At 46.0% G+C, this 18,044-nt stretch overlaps 1 protein-coding gene across 2 annotated transcripts in view; it reads right to left on the reverse strand.

Moving 5' to 3' along the window:
- Window positions 1-3,264: 3,264 nt before the first annotated feature.
- The window catches only part of CDH4 (cadherin 4), a 423,802-nt gene continuing 409,022 nt past the window's right edge, over window positions 3,265-18,044 (reverse strand). For both annotated transcript variants that reach the window (XM_068207967.1, XM_068207968.1), the window contains 5 exons: window positions 17,634-17,867; window positions 16,344-16,577; window positions 12,081-12,220; window positions 10,080-10,244; window positions 3,265-8,705 (listed from right to left, as the gene is read on the reverse strand). In XM_068207967.1, coding sequence (XP_068064068.1) covers window positions 8,499-8,705; window positions 10,080-10,244; window positions 12,081-12,220; window positions 16,344-16,577; window positions 17,634-17,867 — 980 coding nt within the window. In that variant the 3' untranslated portion in view covers window positions 3,265-8,498. The remainder of the gene's footprint in view (window positions 8,706-10,079; window positions 10,245-12,080; window positions 12,221-16,343; window positions 16,578-17,633; window positions 17,868-18,044) is intronic.

The following is an 18,044-nucleotide window of genomic DNA, read 5'->3' on the forward strand; positions in this document are numbered from 1 at the left end:
GTGGCCTCAGGTATCATAAATCTGGTTTATGAAGATTGGGAGTATTGACAGAGACCCGATTCTGACTTATTCCTTCTGCAGTCTGCCAGGGATTTTTGACAATCCCCTTTCAGCAGCTTCCAGCACAGGCAGAGAGAGACTTTATCTCTCTGAGGAAAACTTCTGGGTGAACACCAACTTGTTTTTTATTTGCCAAGATTTGTGAGTGCTCAGAGGGTAGAACAGAGCCAGGATAAGCACAAGCCAGAGGGGCTGTGCTAATTCTCCAAACCAGGGTGGGTTTGGACTATTCTGAATGACACTGGCTGGACAAACCCAGCCCAGCTCTCTGTCCTTCCCATCTCACCCCCAGCTAATCTTTGTTGCCTGGCTGTCCAGCTCAGTTTAGCAGCTGCTGAGCATCAAATGATGACTGCTCTGCATCTTTGCTGCCAGATCTAACGACAGAGTTTTAAAGGTGCCAGTGCCAGGCCTGCAGCAGCCCCAGGGAAATCCATGGCACTGGATCTTGCTCGCCAAGGCAAACCAGGAGCTGCTTGCACAGCGATTCAAGGACTAAAAGTGCCTCAATTGGCAGCTGCTGCTCTAAATGCACTTCTTGTAGGGTCAGTGTGTGGTCTGGGGTTCATGGCCCTGCACATAGTGAGAGCCTGGCCCCAGGCTGTGAATTCCCAATTAGCTGGGGAGGGACGACTTTCCTTTGAGTGCAGGTGGAAATGACCCTTCCTAAAGCCACTGATCACTAATTAAAGCAAAACCTTGAAGCCAAGTTTCCTTTCCAACCCTGTATACTGAGTGCAGCTCACCAAGGCCTCCAGGCATTTCAGCAAAGGTTTGGGGTCATTTGGGTTAGGCTGGCTTTAAAACCACCTTTACAAGGAGGTGGATGGAAGGTGTTGATGGAGACGTCCCTCCTGCCCAATCCTCTGATCTCCATGGAGAAGGGGATGGATGAGGGCAGCAGCAGGGAGGGCAAATCGGCCAGCAAACCCTGGCTTTTCACAAAACCCCAGGGTTTAATACAGGTTTTATATACAGGGTTTAATACTCCAGGAGGGTGTATTCAATTTTTATCTTTAAGTCCTGACCACGGCACAGGGCCCGTGCTGCTGTTTGGTGGCTGCAAGAAGTGCTGGGGCTATTTTCAAGTGAACTAGTTTAGGGAGCTACTTAGCTGGGCTTCCCACAGGTATCTCTATGTCCCTGTCTGTCCCATCCTGGATTTTTGAAGAATTTTTGATCCTACTTATAACAATAAATGCAGGGGAAGAGGCCAAAGCTCAGTGTCAGTCAGCACCAGTCCGTGCTAGCGCTGGGCAGAAGGGATGTGCACACCAAGGGACTGGGAAGGTGCTCAGCTGCACACAGGACCTCACCATGTCATCAGTACAGCTGAGCACATTTTTCTTTACATGTGGAATGAATTTACCAGAAAAGTGGTCTTTTATCTTTTTAAAAATATATTTTTGAGCCTAGTAAACAATTTGGCCAGTGATTAATAAAACATTTGACCTTCCCAATGCCCTCACCCAGGAGATGTTTTGACAGTAGTGCAGTATGGCATACAGAGTTAGGGTTGATCTCTTTTTTTTTTTTTTTTTTTTTTTTTTTGTTTCTTATGTCTGTTAACTCAGTTTTTGGCTAAAAAACCTGCTCTGTATTTAAAAATGGATGGGCAGGAAAAGGTCTTGGTAATGCAAAGGTTTTAGTCTGGAGAACAAAGAAAAGTTCATTTTTTTCATTTATTGAAAAAAAAATCGTAATCCCTGTGTGCTTTGGTTTGATCTGAACCAAATTCTATTTCAAATTCTGGTATCTGACTTGGGAGAAAAACCCCAACCCAAGAGCCTATAATAATAACTGCAATAGTAATTGTTGTTATTTTTAATTTTGGTACAAAAGTCCCTGGATTTAGGGGAGGGCAGCTGTTTCCATCAGCTTAGGAAAACTATTCACATGGTCAAAGTTAAGCATGCAGCTAAATCATTTGAGGAACAAGACTTTCTGCAGGCTGATAAGAGCCTAATAACACAATGATGAGAGCCCAGCCTTCCACTGATAGCAGAAACTAATATTTGTGATGCAACAGTCTTTCATTATTCAGCAGTTAAAGATAATTCTAAGAAACAGAACAGCTTGAGAATTAGCAAAACTAGCAATAAAATATTCTTAGCTGACTCCGGGGGGAAGCAAATTGCCATGTACAGGATTTGCATACATCTTAATGTGTATTAAAAATGAGACAGTGCTGCTTTCCACACACTTGGCCAGAGCAGCTCCACAGAGCACTGGAGTGTGACCTGCTGGCTTCACTCAGCCTTGGGACCTGCTGAGACCTTGCTAACTCATGGCACGTGTGGGTTGGTGTTGGGGTGAGAGTGATGGAGCCCAGCTGCCCACCTGGACACATCCCCAGGGTGCAGGGAGCGGTGGCCGCCAGCACTAATTGCTGATTTTGCCCAGCTCTAATTGCTAATTGTGCCCAGCACTTGCTGCTCAGCCCAGCACCAGGGTGTTTGTTCCCCCTCCCGGGGGGGAAAACCACCAGGGAAGAGCAGCTGCAGAAAAGAGGAATGTTGGCCCTGAAGGAGACGTGCTGCTGTACACAGCAACGCTGACGTGAAGGGTTTGCACACTCACTCACAGCAGCATCTCCAGCCGTGACTTTGCTCCTGTACTTGCAGAGAAGCTGGAGAAATACAGCTGGGAGAAGCAAGCTTAGGTTTCCAGCAGGACATCAGCTGGCCCAGGGTGCTTAGTCATTCCTTAAGACATTTTTGGACCATTCCTGTTCCCTGGCAGTGGGCAGGTGGAGGGGCTGGATGCCCCGATGCAGCAGTCAGGGGTGACCGATGTGTTAGCAGAAAGTAAAGACCCCTGAATGTGCTGGAATTGTGCTAAAGCACGAAGATCTGGGGCTGCAGGAGTGAAATCACCAGACAACTGATTTGCACCAACAGCTCAGTGCAGCAGAAATGGGTCGCTTTGGGATGTGGGAGGAACATGCACCACCTCCGCCATAATCAAAACAACAACATGGGCCAGAGGGGAGCCATGCTCCTACCGTTAATGAATGCAAATTTCTGCAGGAGCACCCAAGATCTCCAAAAACCCCACTGATGTCTGTGCACCTAGACCCACACCTGCAGCCAGACTGGCTCACTGTGAGTATAAGAGCCACGAACAGTGACTGAGCTGGGGTGGGCATGTGGGGAAGGGAAATGGAACAAATAAAAAAAAAAAAAAATTAAAAAAAGCAAGTGAGACTATTCAAAAGGGGGACTTTATTTTTATTACACTGGAGCCAGGCGTCAGTGCGCCAGTTCAGCTTTGATACACAATAAATCAGCAAACCTGTCACTCAGTTTGGAAACCAAGATTGCAGTGGCACTAAAAACACATTGAAAACATTTACTTTCTTCCCTTTTTTTTTTTTTTCCTCTTTTGTTTTTGGTACAAAAATGGTACAAACAACAATACAAAATATTTGTGCTGTTGGCGGTTACAAAAAAAGGTTTTTGAACTGGGTTAACGGACGCAAACTTTTGCTTTTGCGCTTCAGCGTGAGTACAGCAGAACAGCAGAAGTCTTCCTTGAGAACAACCACAGTCATGCGGGCTGCTACACAGCTTATCCATCAGAAAGGAAACATGCAAAATCATCATTAAAATGAAAATTAAAAGAAAAGTGCTCCAATTATACATCTACATGTTGGTGTTGTTGTTTTTTTTTTTTCCCCTATTAGGTTTGTAGCTTCAAGCACTAACTACATTATGTACACTGTGTGTGAACAGTTGTATGTGGGGTTGGTGTGGACTGGAAAGAACTTTTATTTACCCCATGAAACTGAGTTAATTTGCGTGGGAGACACCTACGTTGTCTGGCTGCTGTTTTAAACACTTGCATTCACTGTGACACAGCATTTCCCCCCCCTTCCCCAGTATTTTTTTTCACACTTAAAATGAAGAGCCCCAAAAGACATCACAAATAAAAGTTCTGTATTTTACCTTTAATTTTTTTTTTTTTTTAACAAAATTGCAATCTTGGCATATTGTGTGGTACAGATGCTGCACTGACCATTGCCTTTCTTCAATGCCCGAGTGTCCATCCTACGTGAAGCAGTTACAGCCACCTCTGAAGGCTGGATTTGGACCTGACTATCCCTAACAACCCACGGGGAGCAAACTCCCCATCACCATTGTACAACTGCCAATGGCATTGCCTGGTCCAACAAAAAAGGGAAAAAATGGAAAAGAAAACACAAAACCAAAGGCGAAAGCATGACTAGAACGTGGGACACCTAGAACAGACTTGCCTATTTACTGTCATTAATTACCTGCTGAATCTCCTCCTTGCCTTGCAAGGCATTTCTGAGACTGACACTGCTCCCAGTTTTAGGCTACATGATAAACAGACCACCAGGGCTGTGGGTCATGCTCTGCCAGGGGTGGCTGTGGGTACAGCAGTGACACTGGACCTGCACAGTCCCTGGCTTGGGGATGTGCATTCCTCATCCTTGGGAGGTAGGGAGGCCACCACGTGTGTCTGGCCCCAGTGCCCTGGGAACTCACTGTCCCCATCCCTTAGACAGCCAGGAGAGCCGTGGTGGTGTCCCCTGGCAGTGCTGTGGGGTAGCAGGGTGGGACAGCGGCGTTTTAGGGATGGGATACCCTCCACCTGCCTGAAAGCAAGTCCTTCCCCACTGCCTTCTCAGGTACAAAGAGTGGGGATTGCTCTTTAAATCGTTTAATGTTTTAGCTTAGATTAGTCAGGGAATTAGGACTCTGATCTCAACGCATTAACCCCTCCTGTGGGCCTCTAGAATAAACAGCAACTGCAGGCTCAGCCAAAGGGTTCTTTGCCTCACCACAGCTCCCTGTAAGTCACCATCACCTCCAGCTGCAACTGGTTGTCACTGTGTCACATCCATGAGGACCAGAGTGGGACAGAGTGATGGCAAAGTCACCTTGTCAATGGGACCTCGTGGATTAATGTAAATTTTCTTAGCTGGGTTACAAACCACCGGTAACATTAGCAAGCAAAAAGGTTTGTAGAAGTGTTGTTTTCATTGCTGGATGTGCCCCTTGCTTACCTTCCAGTGATCCCACTCCAACAAAAGTGGCCTGATGCTGCTGCTGCTTGTGGGGCTGTAAACCTCAGAGAGGGAGTATACAGGGAGGAGAAAGGGGAAGAGGGAAAGAAGGAAGAGGTCCTGCAGAGGGAGACTGAACAGAACTGGGTCAAAACACAATAATCTGGTTGGTTTGATTTATAGGCTCATGGGATTGGAACGTCTGGATTGCAAATGCTGCAGAAAAAAATATCCGCTGATTTTAAAAAAAGTCAGCAATGGAAACAGGTTGGTTTATTTTTAATCACTCAAAGAGTTTTGTTTGACTTAGGTTGCATAAATGCTCTTGAAAACCTGAAATGTTTAGACAAGCTGAAGTCAGACAACATCCCCTTCATGGCTAAGTGGCTCCTTTCACCGCTGGGGAGAGCGCGCACTGCTGAAGGCCTGGAGCCGCCATCCCACATCCCTGGCCGCCCCTCCCCACCTGAAATCCCTCATCCCAGCCAAAACCGCAGCAGATGCTAAGCACCAAGCGCTCTGGAGCAGGGATTGAGCTGCTCTCTCAGGTAAGCAGTGCCAGGTGGATGGCAAGGCACAGCTCACAGCAGAGACCTGGCTTTGCAGAATCCACACGAGCATTCCAGGAGCCGCAAGGAGCCGGCAGGCAGTGGCACCGACCCAACGGATGGAGTGCCATCGGCATCACCCGGCCCTTGAGCTGAATCCTCCTCCCGTGTTGGTGATGAGGCTACGGCGACGGACACCAGCAGCAAGAAACACCAAGTGCATTTTTATTATTCACTGTGCCTGTGCCCAGGCAGCTTCTGCAGAGGTGCAAAACCCTGGTGGTGAAATATTCCAGCCTGTGGCTTTTCCAAAAGAAACAGGGAAGAATCAAGAGTGCCATGGGTAAGGAAGAGAGGCTGCAGGGCCATGCAGCTTCTGTGCCAGGTGGCTGGGAACAGGGGCTGTGAGGTTTGCCAAGAGTGGCCAAGAGGAGGGGGACGGCACACGGCAGAAGCAAACCAAGACGTTCATGGTGGTCACACAAGATGACTGAGTTCACAACGATGGAATGGGAATCTGGAAGAGTGTCAGGTGCTGCCAGCCCATGCCTGTGGTGTGACATCCTCACCTTGCTGCTGCCATTAGCGCCATCCCTCTCCTCTGAGGTCCACACTATTGCCTCCCGGTCTCCTCAAGAACCTTGGGTGAGAGTGAGTTTGCTCTCTGAACCGTGAAAGACAAACTGACCCATTGACTGACCGACCAAGACAAAAAGAAAGATCTCACCCTTGGTAGTTAATAACATCCTGGTAATGCTGAAGTCCCCTTGGGCAGACTTTTACCATATTCCACTTCATACAAGACACATTTCAAATGCTCATTAATTTACAGAAATTGCATTTTATAGAAAATATGATACAATGAAATATAAAATGCACTAGGAGCATTTCAAAAATCTATAGAGACGATCTTGCAGCCCAGTTTACCCTCTGAAAGGCGCCCACTCATCACCCCAAGCTCTCGTCCTCTCATTCTCGCTCTCATGTGCACGCGCTCGCTCCCCCCGCCTCCCCCACCTTAACTCTTAGCATTCGACTTGAGAATCAATAGAGATATCAAAAAAAGCGTGATTATCCCCTGGATAATCACCTTCCAATACTGTGCACATTCTTGGATTTAAAGGAAAATATATCTAAGCACTTTTACAAGTTTTAGCGAACCCACTGCAAAATCGTCTGCAGAATATAAAACACAGGTAATCCAAGATTTCATAGCACATTAATTAAGTGGCTCATAATCCATTAAATGTGGTTTATATTACACATCCATGCAGTCTAAATCATTTTACAAACATTAGACATAAACCCACTAGTCCAAATCAGTAAAGGAAAAATGTAATAAAAAAAGCTAATAACTATTTGTTATTGGTTAAATTGACCCTACATATAAACTAGGTAGTTTGCTACCATTTATAATACTGATGTTGAATTATGCCTGGATGCTGCAAAACCTCTTGCTTACTTGGCAATGCTTGAGCATATTAACCACAAGTTACTTAACAGGCCCTCGTTGCATTTCTTCTCCAAAAAAACACATTTACTACAGATAGCAGCGCCTACCCATCGAATAGAAAGGACACACATTAGCTGAGTTACACGATGTTGTTGAGCTTTGGCTACTAATGCTCCAAGGCATTAATGTGGTACTAGACTAACTCCATACTTAGGGATGGGAAAAGTGTGGGTAACCTGTCCCTGTCCTTGGCACTGCCTCGGCCGCGAGCGGCGCCGCCGCACAAACCCTGCCTCAGCCTGGGAGAGCAGCACCGGTGCTGGGCATCCTCAGGGATGGGGGACACCAGCACCGTGACCACCAGCACCTCCTCACCCCGCCGGCGTGTCCGTCGCTCACGAGGTCATGGGAGCCAAAACACGGCGATAGCAGAAAAACAAACAGATGGGCCTTTGGTCATGTCACCATTTACTTCGTAGGGTTTAGGCAAGGGCTGTCGGAGATTTCTGTTGCAATAACCAAAGGCTTTATCAATGCTATAGTTCTATGCAGCTACATTGAGTGTGACCAGGGGCCAGCAGAGCCCTCTGGTCAGTATTTTGCATCTGATAACACTGAATTATATACAACATGATGACTAGTTCACCACCTGCTGAGGCTTAAAGATGGCTGTTAAGATTTTGACTCAAAACATCTCCCCCCCTTCCCACCCCCCCCATCTTCTTCCGCCCCAGAATGAGTCACCCCCTTAAAAAAAAACAACAAAACAAAACAAAACAAAACAAGGCAAAAAAGAAACAATCTCCACAGTTCCTTTTTGTTAACTCCTTCCCAGCTAGAACTGGCTTAGGGTCACAGGGAGTGCTGCCCAGGATGGTTGTATGTTTGTTTTCATCACTCCTGAGATTGAAGGGAATCTGACACATGCACCAAAAGGCACTTTCAAATATATATATATATATATATATTTTAAAAACAGTGCTTCTGTTCTAAGAAATTCAAGTTAAGACAGAGTGCCTTTCACTCTCTTTAGTCATAAAGCAGGTAAACGAGCAATATCCCAGCTGACATTAAAAAAACAAAAAAAAAAACAACCAAAAAGAAACCTGCAGCAGAGACAAGTGTTCATGCGAGACAGCTCAATATTCTAGGAAAAAAGAATACAACAGAAAAAAAGGAAAAAAAAAGAAACCTCCTATATCACCACTAAAAATAACAATACAGTCAGCAGGGGATATTAATTAAAAAAGCTGCCACATCTGTACAGTTCTTGCTCCTGCATCGGCTCTTTTCGTTAACGTTGTCTGTGGGTTTGTTGTGGTTTTTTTTTTGTTTCCTATAATTCTTTTTCCTTCTTCTCTTTTTTTTTTTTTTTTTTTTTTTTTTGTAATAAGATGAGGTCAGTTTAATCTTCCTCTCCTCCCCCGTACATGTCCGCCAGTTTCTTGAACCTGGGCCCCCAGTCGTTCAGGTAGTCGTAGTCCTGGTCCCCGGAGCTGGAGGAGTTGAGGGAGCTGACGGAGCCGGCGGTGGAGCCGCTGCCCTCGTAGTCAAAGACGAGCAGGGAGTCGTAGGGGGGGGCTGTGGGGTCGTTGTCTGCTGCACGCAGGCCCTGGGGGGGTGAACACATGGTGTTAATGCCCACCACGGGGTTTGATGGGGGAACTGGGCTGGGGGGGATATTTGGGATCCCCACAGCAAAGGGAAAATGAATGTCCTGGGGCGTCCTGGATGCACCTCCAGGTAGAGACCTTTCAGCTGCCCCCCAGCAGAAAGCCCAGTAACTCCCAGTGTCCCTAAAAAGAGTCATTATTTCCAGTTGTTTATTTCCAATGATCAATTTCTGGATCTGGAAAGCTTTCTGTCCTGGCCAGCATGCCCTTGCTGGGGTTGCCTGTTGAGATTTCCAGCTTAGCCAATGAAAGAAAAAACAGCACCCTTCCTCTCCTACCAATATTTTAATTCTGATGATTTTCATTCCTTTAGGAAAACAAAATTAAAAAAAAAAAAATCACTCCTGGCAAAATTCTGCAATTAGGACAGATGTGGGGTGTGGAATCCTGGGCAGAGGGCTGGGGAGCATTGCTGTTCCTGTGCAGTGTGGGCAGCAGTGTAGGCAGGCCATGGAAATGGCCTCGGGATATGGAGAAAAAGAATTGCTTTGCTGCACAGCCCAGCATCAGGGAAAGCCGTGTGGAATAGCCCTGCAATAAAGCAAATGTTCCATATTCCCACCTTCAGAAGCCCTGACCTCAGCGTGGGGAGGTGGAACTGGTTTCAGCAGCAGGGGCGTGTGCAAGGAGAGCGAGTCTTCACCAGCATGGATGTGTGTAAATGTGAGTGAAGGATGGGCAAAGGGACAAAGGAAGAAGAGATTTTAATGATGAAAATGAGAAAAGCACAGCAGGAAATGCATGTCATAATAGAATTAAATGGCTGTAACATTTATTTTTCTGGCTTAGGAAATGGATGGTGTGCTTTGTCTCGGAGGAAATAATGCATTGATTGGTTTGTAACCACTCAATCACTCAAAACTAAAAATGCGATAAGAAATACCAAATGGATAGATATTTGTACAGGCAGATAAAGGAGCAGTAATCTGACATAAAATAAAGAAACTCTCTCTGATCTGAGTCTCTCTGTGCTGTAAACTCTTTGAGGCTTTACACCAAAAAGAGCTTACGAGGAAGGCACAGAGTGCTGAAATAATTACAAGTCCAGGAGCCACAAATGGCTCATTCTGCCTGGGTTCTGAAAAGCATGGTGTTTGTGACACCCACAAGACACAAATCTTGGGCTTTTTGCTGATCAATGCCTACATTAGGCCAAGCCCTGCACCCTTTGCTCATACCAATCCTTTCCCTGGTTGGCATCAGATTTCTGGTCTGAGCAGTAGCACTGCATGGTCCGTGCAGTCAGGAAAACCTGATTTTAGCTGGCTGCTGAAGCTCTGAAGATGTGACACAGGACCCCCTCCAGAACATACCTCATTAATAAAATCACCAATATCCCCTGGATGTGGGATTACTGGTCTTATAGGATACTGTGGTTCAGCACCAATAGGTCTTTCATCCACCCTTCTTACTCCAGGTGTCTTGTTCAGCACGTGATCCATGGTCTCTGGCTGCTGGAGCTGGCTTAAATCGTAATCCTGTGACAAATGGGAAGGCACAGTGTGAAACCCAGAGCTTTTCGTTCACATTACCTACTCACTCCATGTGCAAACAAGTCAAGGGCTCTAATTCTGTTTCAGCTGAAGTTTGATGGCAATTCTTATCCCTGGGTATACAGCACCTCCATCTGAATTACAGATGAACCTGACCTCTGAGGAGCTCATAAAATTGACCTCTTAAGAGTGTATCTTATAAGTGAAATAAAGTATTTAAATACTTTCTGAATATTTCACACAGTGTATAAATATTTGGGATAGAACCCTGGCTTTTGTTTGCATGTGCATAGGTGTACACATAACTTTTTTGACAAAATACACAATATAATGTAGAGACACAGAGTTAGTAGACATATTATTGCAATTACATTTCTACAAAAGTAAAAACATTAAAATGTGTATTGCATTTATGCATGGAGACCTTTCAAAGTAATTATGTTCTTTTTGCTTATGAAAAATCCCAACAGAATAGGTTTCTATAATGAAATGAGAACCAGGTAATATTTCATTAAAAATGTATTCATGTAGGTAATGGTGTTTTGCTGCTTATCCTTTGCTGTTATTTTTAACGAATCCTTCTTAAAATATTTAAGCCTACTGTGTAGTTGCCTGAAACCACATACTTCAGCTACTTGGACTGCTTAGAACAGTGCTTTGTTCTACCAGGAAAACTATCCTTGTGCTCAAATGGGGATGATTGAATCTCCAGGAGCAATATTTAAAAATATCTTGACAGCGACAGGAAAAAAAAGCAAAGTTAATTGCGAGGATTTTTCTGTGGAGTAAGAACTTTTCAAGGTTTGGGTAAACTCCTGCCTCAGAGTTTTCCAAGGCAGCTCTCCCTGGGCTCACCTGCTCGCCACCAGGACCTCTGTGGCACGACGTGCTCGCAGTGGTTTTGGGGGATCCCTAAGCACTGACCTGGAACCATGCAGTCCAATTCAACGAGCAAAAATAAAGCCATTACACAATGTACAGTCACATAATCTGCATGAAATGAACATCATAATTGAGAGTGTCCTGGGCTCTTTACTCATGTTTGGTAGGAGTTAAAAACCGGTGGCTTCAACATGAGTGAGAAAACTTCACTTTTTAGCTAAGGAATTGGACACACAGCAGTGAAAAAGCACATCCCAGGAGTGCAGGCCAGGGAAGTTTTCATGCAATATCAGCATTGGTGTCTGTAGGAAGAGCCACTGCAGGAAAGCTGACATGTTCAGGCAGCCTGTGGCTCAGGGCTCTGTCACCCAGCACAGCTTTGCCACCGCACGCTGCGTCGTGAAAGAGAAAATCCCCAAATCTCTTTAGACATTTCTCACAAACCATGTCCAGAAATTAAAAGAAATTAAAAGCACATTAGAGACGATTAAGGAAAGCCCACAGAAGATCAAGCAAGCCAAGGCAAGAGACTGCAGCCACAGGGCTGGGCAGGGCAGTAGCTACTGGTTGGTTTTATGATCTCTGGTAAAATATACAATTTTAATGACTTAAGTAACAGAAACATGGTTTGAACATGAGTGCCAATGGAGTGATTTATACTCCTTCCCCAGGAAGATGCCTAGGGGGTAGAGAAATCTGTGTGGCACTGGCCTCCTGGCTTCGTCCTGCTTACACAGGAGGGTGTCCCAGCAATATCCTGAATGTCCTGGACCTACTGACCCTCCACCACACCAGGGAAGCCAATAAAGCTGCCTGATCATAAATAAAGGAACGCAACCCTTTTGCATGTATTTTACAAAAAATAATCTGGTTTCTGCCTTTTTTTGGAGTACAGATTGCACAGCTGCTCCTTGGCCACAGCTCAGGGGCTCTTCTCACCTGATCCTCCTCTCCACCTCCCTCTTCATCATACTTGAGGATGTTGTCCCTGACGTCGTCCTCGGGGTCGATGAGGAGCTGCTTGGTGTGGCGCTCCTTCTCCCGGCGCTTCATCCACACCACGAAGAGCAGAACCATGGCTGCAATGGGGAGGAAGCTGGGTGAGCTGGGACCTCCTGCAGCAGGCCAGGCTGAGGGTGTCCTAACACATCACCTACCCTCATCCACTGCAGAGAACCTCACTGGCTGCTGGCAGGAGGAATAAAATGTTAACTTTTTGCATGGTCTAATTTTTAAAGGAGAGATCAGTGAGAGCTGTAAATACTGTGACAGAGTCCCACTACAAACATTTCTTTAAGATCCATCACCGATGCTGATTGCGCTGATATTAATCAGGAGTAAAACACACAATCAAAGCAGAAGAAACCAGAAAGTGTGCAAACTGCAGCTCTCTGAAAATATTTAATCTGAATCCTGAGTTTTCAGGATTAGATTTCCACCTTTTCATTCAGGGACATAAAGATGAAGGGAAGAGATCTGCAGAGAAGGAAGCAGGTGCAGATACCCAACCTTTGTGCACAAGGGGCTGTTCCAGCAGCATGGCACAGGTTCAGCCCATTCAGGTCATGAGCCCTGACTGTGACAGTCTCTGCTGTTTTCTGCAGTTGGCCAGGCAAGACTGATCTGGGGAGGATGCACAACACTGAGTCCTGTAATCCAATTTGGCCTCCCTCATATTCTTCTTTGGTCCATGAGGGAGGCTCTTTAGACTTCTGAGATCAGATTAACCAGGACATTAGCACATGCATTTGGCCATCGACTTGGAAAGCAAATCTCAGATCATCTGAAATCCTTTCAGAGAGCAGGGCTAGCTTTGCAGAACGAGGGAGAGCAAATCTGGTAGCACACAGCCAAGCTCCTCAGGCATCAGCATTTGCATGCCAGGCTTGGCTAGTCTCTCTCAGCACAGTAACAGGGAGAGATGAGCAGTTCTTGAATCATGAGAAATTTTTCCCTTCTTAAACAACTTTACCCACAGGGAACACTGGCTCACTGCTCCACAACCTCACCCTTCCAAGGGACACCCGTGTCCCAGGGGCTGTGTGCTCCCTGTGAATTACTGCATGCAAGATTATCTGGGAACTCAAGTCTCCGCTGACATACGGCAGCCAGATCTTGTCTTCTTCAAGACCATGTTAATGTGTTCGTTTTCATTCTCATACTCAGTAGCTGCAAATAATGCCCTGAAGAATGAAAGTTCAGTCTGGGCAGCTGCTGCAGTCACATCTCCCACTGCCTGCTCTCCCCTCCATTCTCCATGCAAGCCCCACACTGAGCTGCAACGGTGGCAATTTGCAGAAGAGAGTAATGGATGGACAGTGGAGGTGGGAACAAGTGTCCCAGGCTCATTACACCTGGGTCAACCCTCAACTGTGCCAAACCAACACAGCCAACACAAGCAAACTTAGGCAGGGTGTGAGATCCCAAAGTTTGGGGGTTTTAGCTGAGACCAGACCCAGGGGACATGGAAGGGCTGTCCAACTTGCAGAAGGAGATGGTTAGGAGGATCCCAATTCTTCCTCCCAGCACCAAAGTGTTTATACCCAACAGGAATTCAGTGAAGTGAGTGAAGAGGACGGGACAGCTAATTACTGCCACTGTGTGCCAACTGGCTCATCCCTGCCTGCCAGCTAACAGAATTGTTTTCAGATAGTTCAGCATTTCTTTAATGCTTATCCCAGATCTATTCAAGAAAGAAAAAAAGAAAAGGAAAGAAAACGTAACTCTCATCTGTAATATAAAACCTCAGCTATTTAGCAGACTATTGAAGTCCTTTTTTCATTGTTCCTTTTCAAGTCTCTCACAACAAGATACCTGACTGGTCCACAAAGACAATATTATAATGGTTACTGGGGTTTATCTTTTTATTTCCTTTTTTTTTTTTTTTAAATGATGCTTTTTCATGCACTTGTGGAAAAAACGTGCCATTAATGCCTTTACAGCTACCTTGGAAAAAAAAACACCTTCAAAGTGTCAATGGTGGATGTAGTGCACTCTCCTTCCTTTTATTCACTCTGCAGAATGGGAAGTGCTATTACTGCTGTTAGAACCATTTTCGCTCTGCATGTGGTTTTCCTTGAAATCTATTGTCTTCACCTTTCACAATTTTTTACTGCATTGCTCTTCTAAATGTGTTATTTGTGCAGCTAATACATCAGGTAGCAAGAAGAAAAAAATCCCTTTGAGCAAAGGTAAAGGCATACACTTCCTTCACAGGAGCAATCTTAGATCTGTCCCCTTGTTTCTTCTTCCTTTTAAAGTCATCCAACTTTGACCTGCTGACTCTAAAATGGACAAATGGCACAAGAAAATTCCTCTTCTGCCTTTTTCTAGGCTTTTGTTTAGAGGCTATGATATGAAACAGATAGAAAGGAGGCAAAACACTTGAAGGATGTAACTGTAAAACTGCTCATTGCAAATTACATTTTTCATCACTGATACAGTGCTTTGCAGCTCTCCAAGATAAAAAAAAAAGTCAATTAGAATTACAATGAATGTAAAAATAAGCTTTTGTAATAAAACCCATAATTTAAAATGGGATAATGTATCTGAAAATGGAAAGAGGAATCTCTTAAATCAAATGTCCTTCAGCTGAAGTTAATTTCAGTCAATAGGATTTTCAACCGTTTTAAATTTTATTTTAGCACTGGATTTATACAAGAGCAGCAAAAAGAAGACCTGTGTTTAATCACCTCTGTGGCTCCAGTGCAAACTTTGAGCCCAGAGGCAGCAGCAAACCCGCACAGCAAAAGGAGGTGAGGCTGATGAACACCTTCATCTTCATCGGGGCGTGCAACCGCGGTGCCCTGAACAACCACTGTGGCTGAAGGGAGCAGCCAAACCTGGGAATGTGGGGCAGGAACTGGGCACCCTGGCTGGGCACAGGGATGCTCCATCAGCTCAGCTGGGCTGGACAGGAGCAGGGTCTGCACAAACACCCAGTTCCTTCCTCACTCTCCATCCTGATCCAGCAGATCAATTACACACCAATACATTCCCAGCACCAGCCCAGGATGTGGAGGGATGTCCAGGGGTGACCCATTCTCCTACTGTACCATGTCATGTCCCCATTAGGTGACATTTGGAGCAGTCACTCTGTCTGCTCTCTGTTAAAACGCACTGGGGGTAAATATTAAATGTGATTTAGCACCATAACTCCCATTAGCTTTAATGAGAGTCCCATGGATTCATCCTGTGTTTCTTGATTAATATTTACCTCATTGTTCATTTCAGCGCTTGTTTTTATCCATTCCTACTGTGCCAACTCCTGCTTGAAGTTATAATGATATAATTTTTACTTTTTAAGAGGGCGCACACATGGTTATTGGTAATGCTCATGGAAGCTTGGGACTGACAGCACTCCTGGGCAAAAGGGATAGTTTTGCCTTGAGGGAAGGGATGGCCAGTCCTTCTCTGTGATGTATCCCCAGTCCTTCATCATTTCTGACAAACTGGGAATCCTTCCTCTAAAAACACTCATAATCCCCCCAATCCGAGGTTATTTTAAAAGCAATGGGAATAACTACCATTCTTCTTTTCCTTGAAACAACCAGAAAAACACAGTTGTGCACTGGCTCTGCAAGGGACTAGCCAGACACTCATAACCAGTGTATCTGGTACTGGGAACCAGTATATCCACAGCCAGACCGACATGAGAGTTGTGGGAGAATCTGACAGAGAAATTTGGAAGAAGCCTTCAACCTCTTCCTGTAAAATGTGGACGATCCTATCACACTCACTACCTACAAGTTGTTGTCAGCTGTAATAGTGTTTGCAAAGCTACTGCAAGTCTTAGAAAGACAGGTCTGACACAGGCAGAGCTCATTTTGCTGATGCTGCAGTGAAGGAGGTTTGAATGCAGATGTGAGAACCACCTCCACAGCCCAAGCTCAGGGATCTGCCCTCTGCATGGAGCTTGAAAAATACAAGCTCTATAGGAAAGAAGAACTGGGAAACGTGCAGGAGGGTAGATTTAGAGCAGATTTTAGGAAGAAATTCTTTACTGTGAGGGTGTGGCACAGGGTGCCTAGAGAAGCTGTGGCTGTCCCATCCCTGGAAGTGTCCACGGCATGGGGCTTGGAGCAACCTGGGATAGTGGAAGGTGTCCCTGCCTGTGACAGGAGGGTTGGAACAAGATGGAATTTAAGGTCCCTTCCAACCCAAGGCAGTCTGTAGTTTTAGGCCAGGTCCTGTGGTACTCACTCAGTAAGATGATGATGCAGATCAGGATGGCAATGATGGCCCCCGTGCCCAGCCCTGCAGCAGCCACGGCCCCGATGGTGGTGCAGTCGCCGTTCTCGTCACACGGGCACACCTTCACCTTGATGACAGAGGTGTTGTACAAGGGGGGGTTTCCTGAGTCTGTCACGATGATGGGCACATCGTACACTCCTGCTTCCAGGTACATGATCCGCAAACTGAGCTGGGCATAGTCCCCTGGAGACCAAGACAGACAGACAGACAGATGACAGACATTGGTAGAGCCTTGCAGCCACACTTGTGCAGGCTTCTCTGCTAGAGCCCTCTTCTGAGCCCTGCGGAAGAGGTTAGCAACAACACACCTGGGCAGGACAGCCTCAGACCTCTGCCCCAACAGTCTGGCCAACAAGCAGCCTGTGCTTTGTGAAGTACTGTGTGCTCTCACTGCTGCACTCAACTACCTGGATGCCACATGCAAATCCACGTGCATGTGTTCAAAATGGCATCAAACACAAATAGGAGCCCATGGATAATGCTTCCTGAGGCTGGGCTGCCCCTGGCCACTTGTGCAGGTTCTGTACTCAGTCACCCTTCCCCCTGAGGATTTTGGGGACTCATTGATGACAGGCACAGCCAGGTAATCCCGTTGTGAGTGAGCCCTGAGCTGTGAGGGCACAAGCTGTTGCCCCTGGTCTAGCACCCTCTGCCAGAGCTCAGAGAGAGGGACCAGCACTGAAGCCAAAACCAGCCCCCAACTCCACGCTATTTTCCATCCTCTGCTGAAACTGCCAATAAGCAGAGCAATTAGGGCCATTTGTGGTTGCACACTGCAATATAAAAATCCTTCACATACTGGTAATCTTCACACTTACCTAACCCTCCTGGTTCCATGGTAAATTAAAAGGCTGCCTCTATGCAATTATGGCCAGAGAAATGAACATTGATCCTGATTGTGGCTTATGACAATTACACTGGAGGAACATAAGGAAGACTGATAATAGCTTTTTTCCCCTTGGCCATTATGGATGATTTATACTCTGTTCACTACTGATAACTGTTCATAATTATGAACTGCATTAAAAAAAGCCAAGTGCCAAGGCTCTTAGAGTTATGCTGCAGGTCTGATACAAATCACTTCTGATTAACTATCTTGTCTATAATGTCAGCCATAATGTGCTGTAAAAAATAAAAATCGGATTAAAAAAGTGGGAAAGTTTTGAAGTTGGAAGCCACACGTGCGGCTCATTAGCGAACCAGAGCCCAAATGTGCTCAGGATTGCCTGCCCCATTTACCATTGAGCCGTGTGATGGTCCAGTTCTTCCTCACTGCAGATGGCACACTTGGCAGCTCGAAGACGAAGGGCCCCACGTTTGGATCGATGTCAGCATCCGCGGCCGTGATGTTGATGACATTGAGGTTTGGCTTCTCACAGATCTGCGCCTCCTTTGGCAGCAGCTCCGGGGCATTGTCGTTGATGTCGATCAGGTAGATCTGCAGAGTGCCGGTGCCGCTGGCAGGGGGAATTCCTGCACGGGACACAGGGACCTGTGAGCACCACCTGGGAAGCAGCGGGATTGGCAACACCACGGACCAGCCCCCCTCTACCTTACAGTTCCAGCAAACCAGGATTTTCACCTTCCCTCCCTGGACCTTATTAGGGACATACTGCACTTTCATGGTCCCTTGCTTTACGCGGTATAAAA

This window comes from Anomalospiza imberbis, chromosome 17, assembly GCF_031753505.1.
Source record: "Anomalospiza imberbis isolate Cuckoo-Finch-1a 21T00152 chromosome 17, ASM3175350v1, whole genome shotgun sequence".
NCBI lineage: Eukaryota > Metazoa > Chordata > Aves > Passeriformes > Viduidae > Anomalospiza > Anomalospiza imberbis.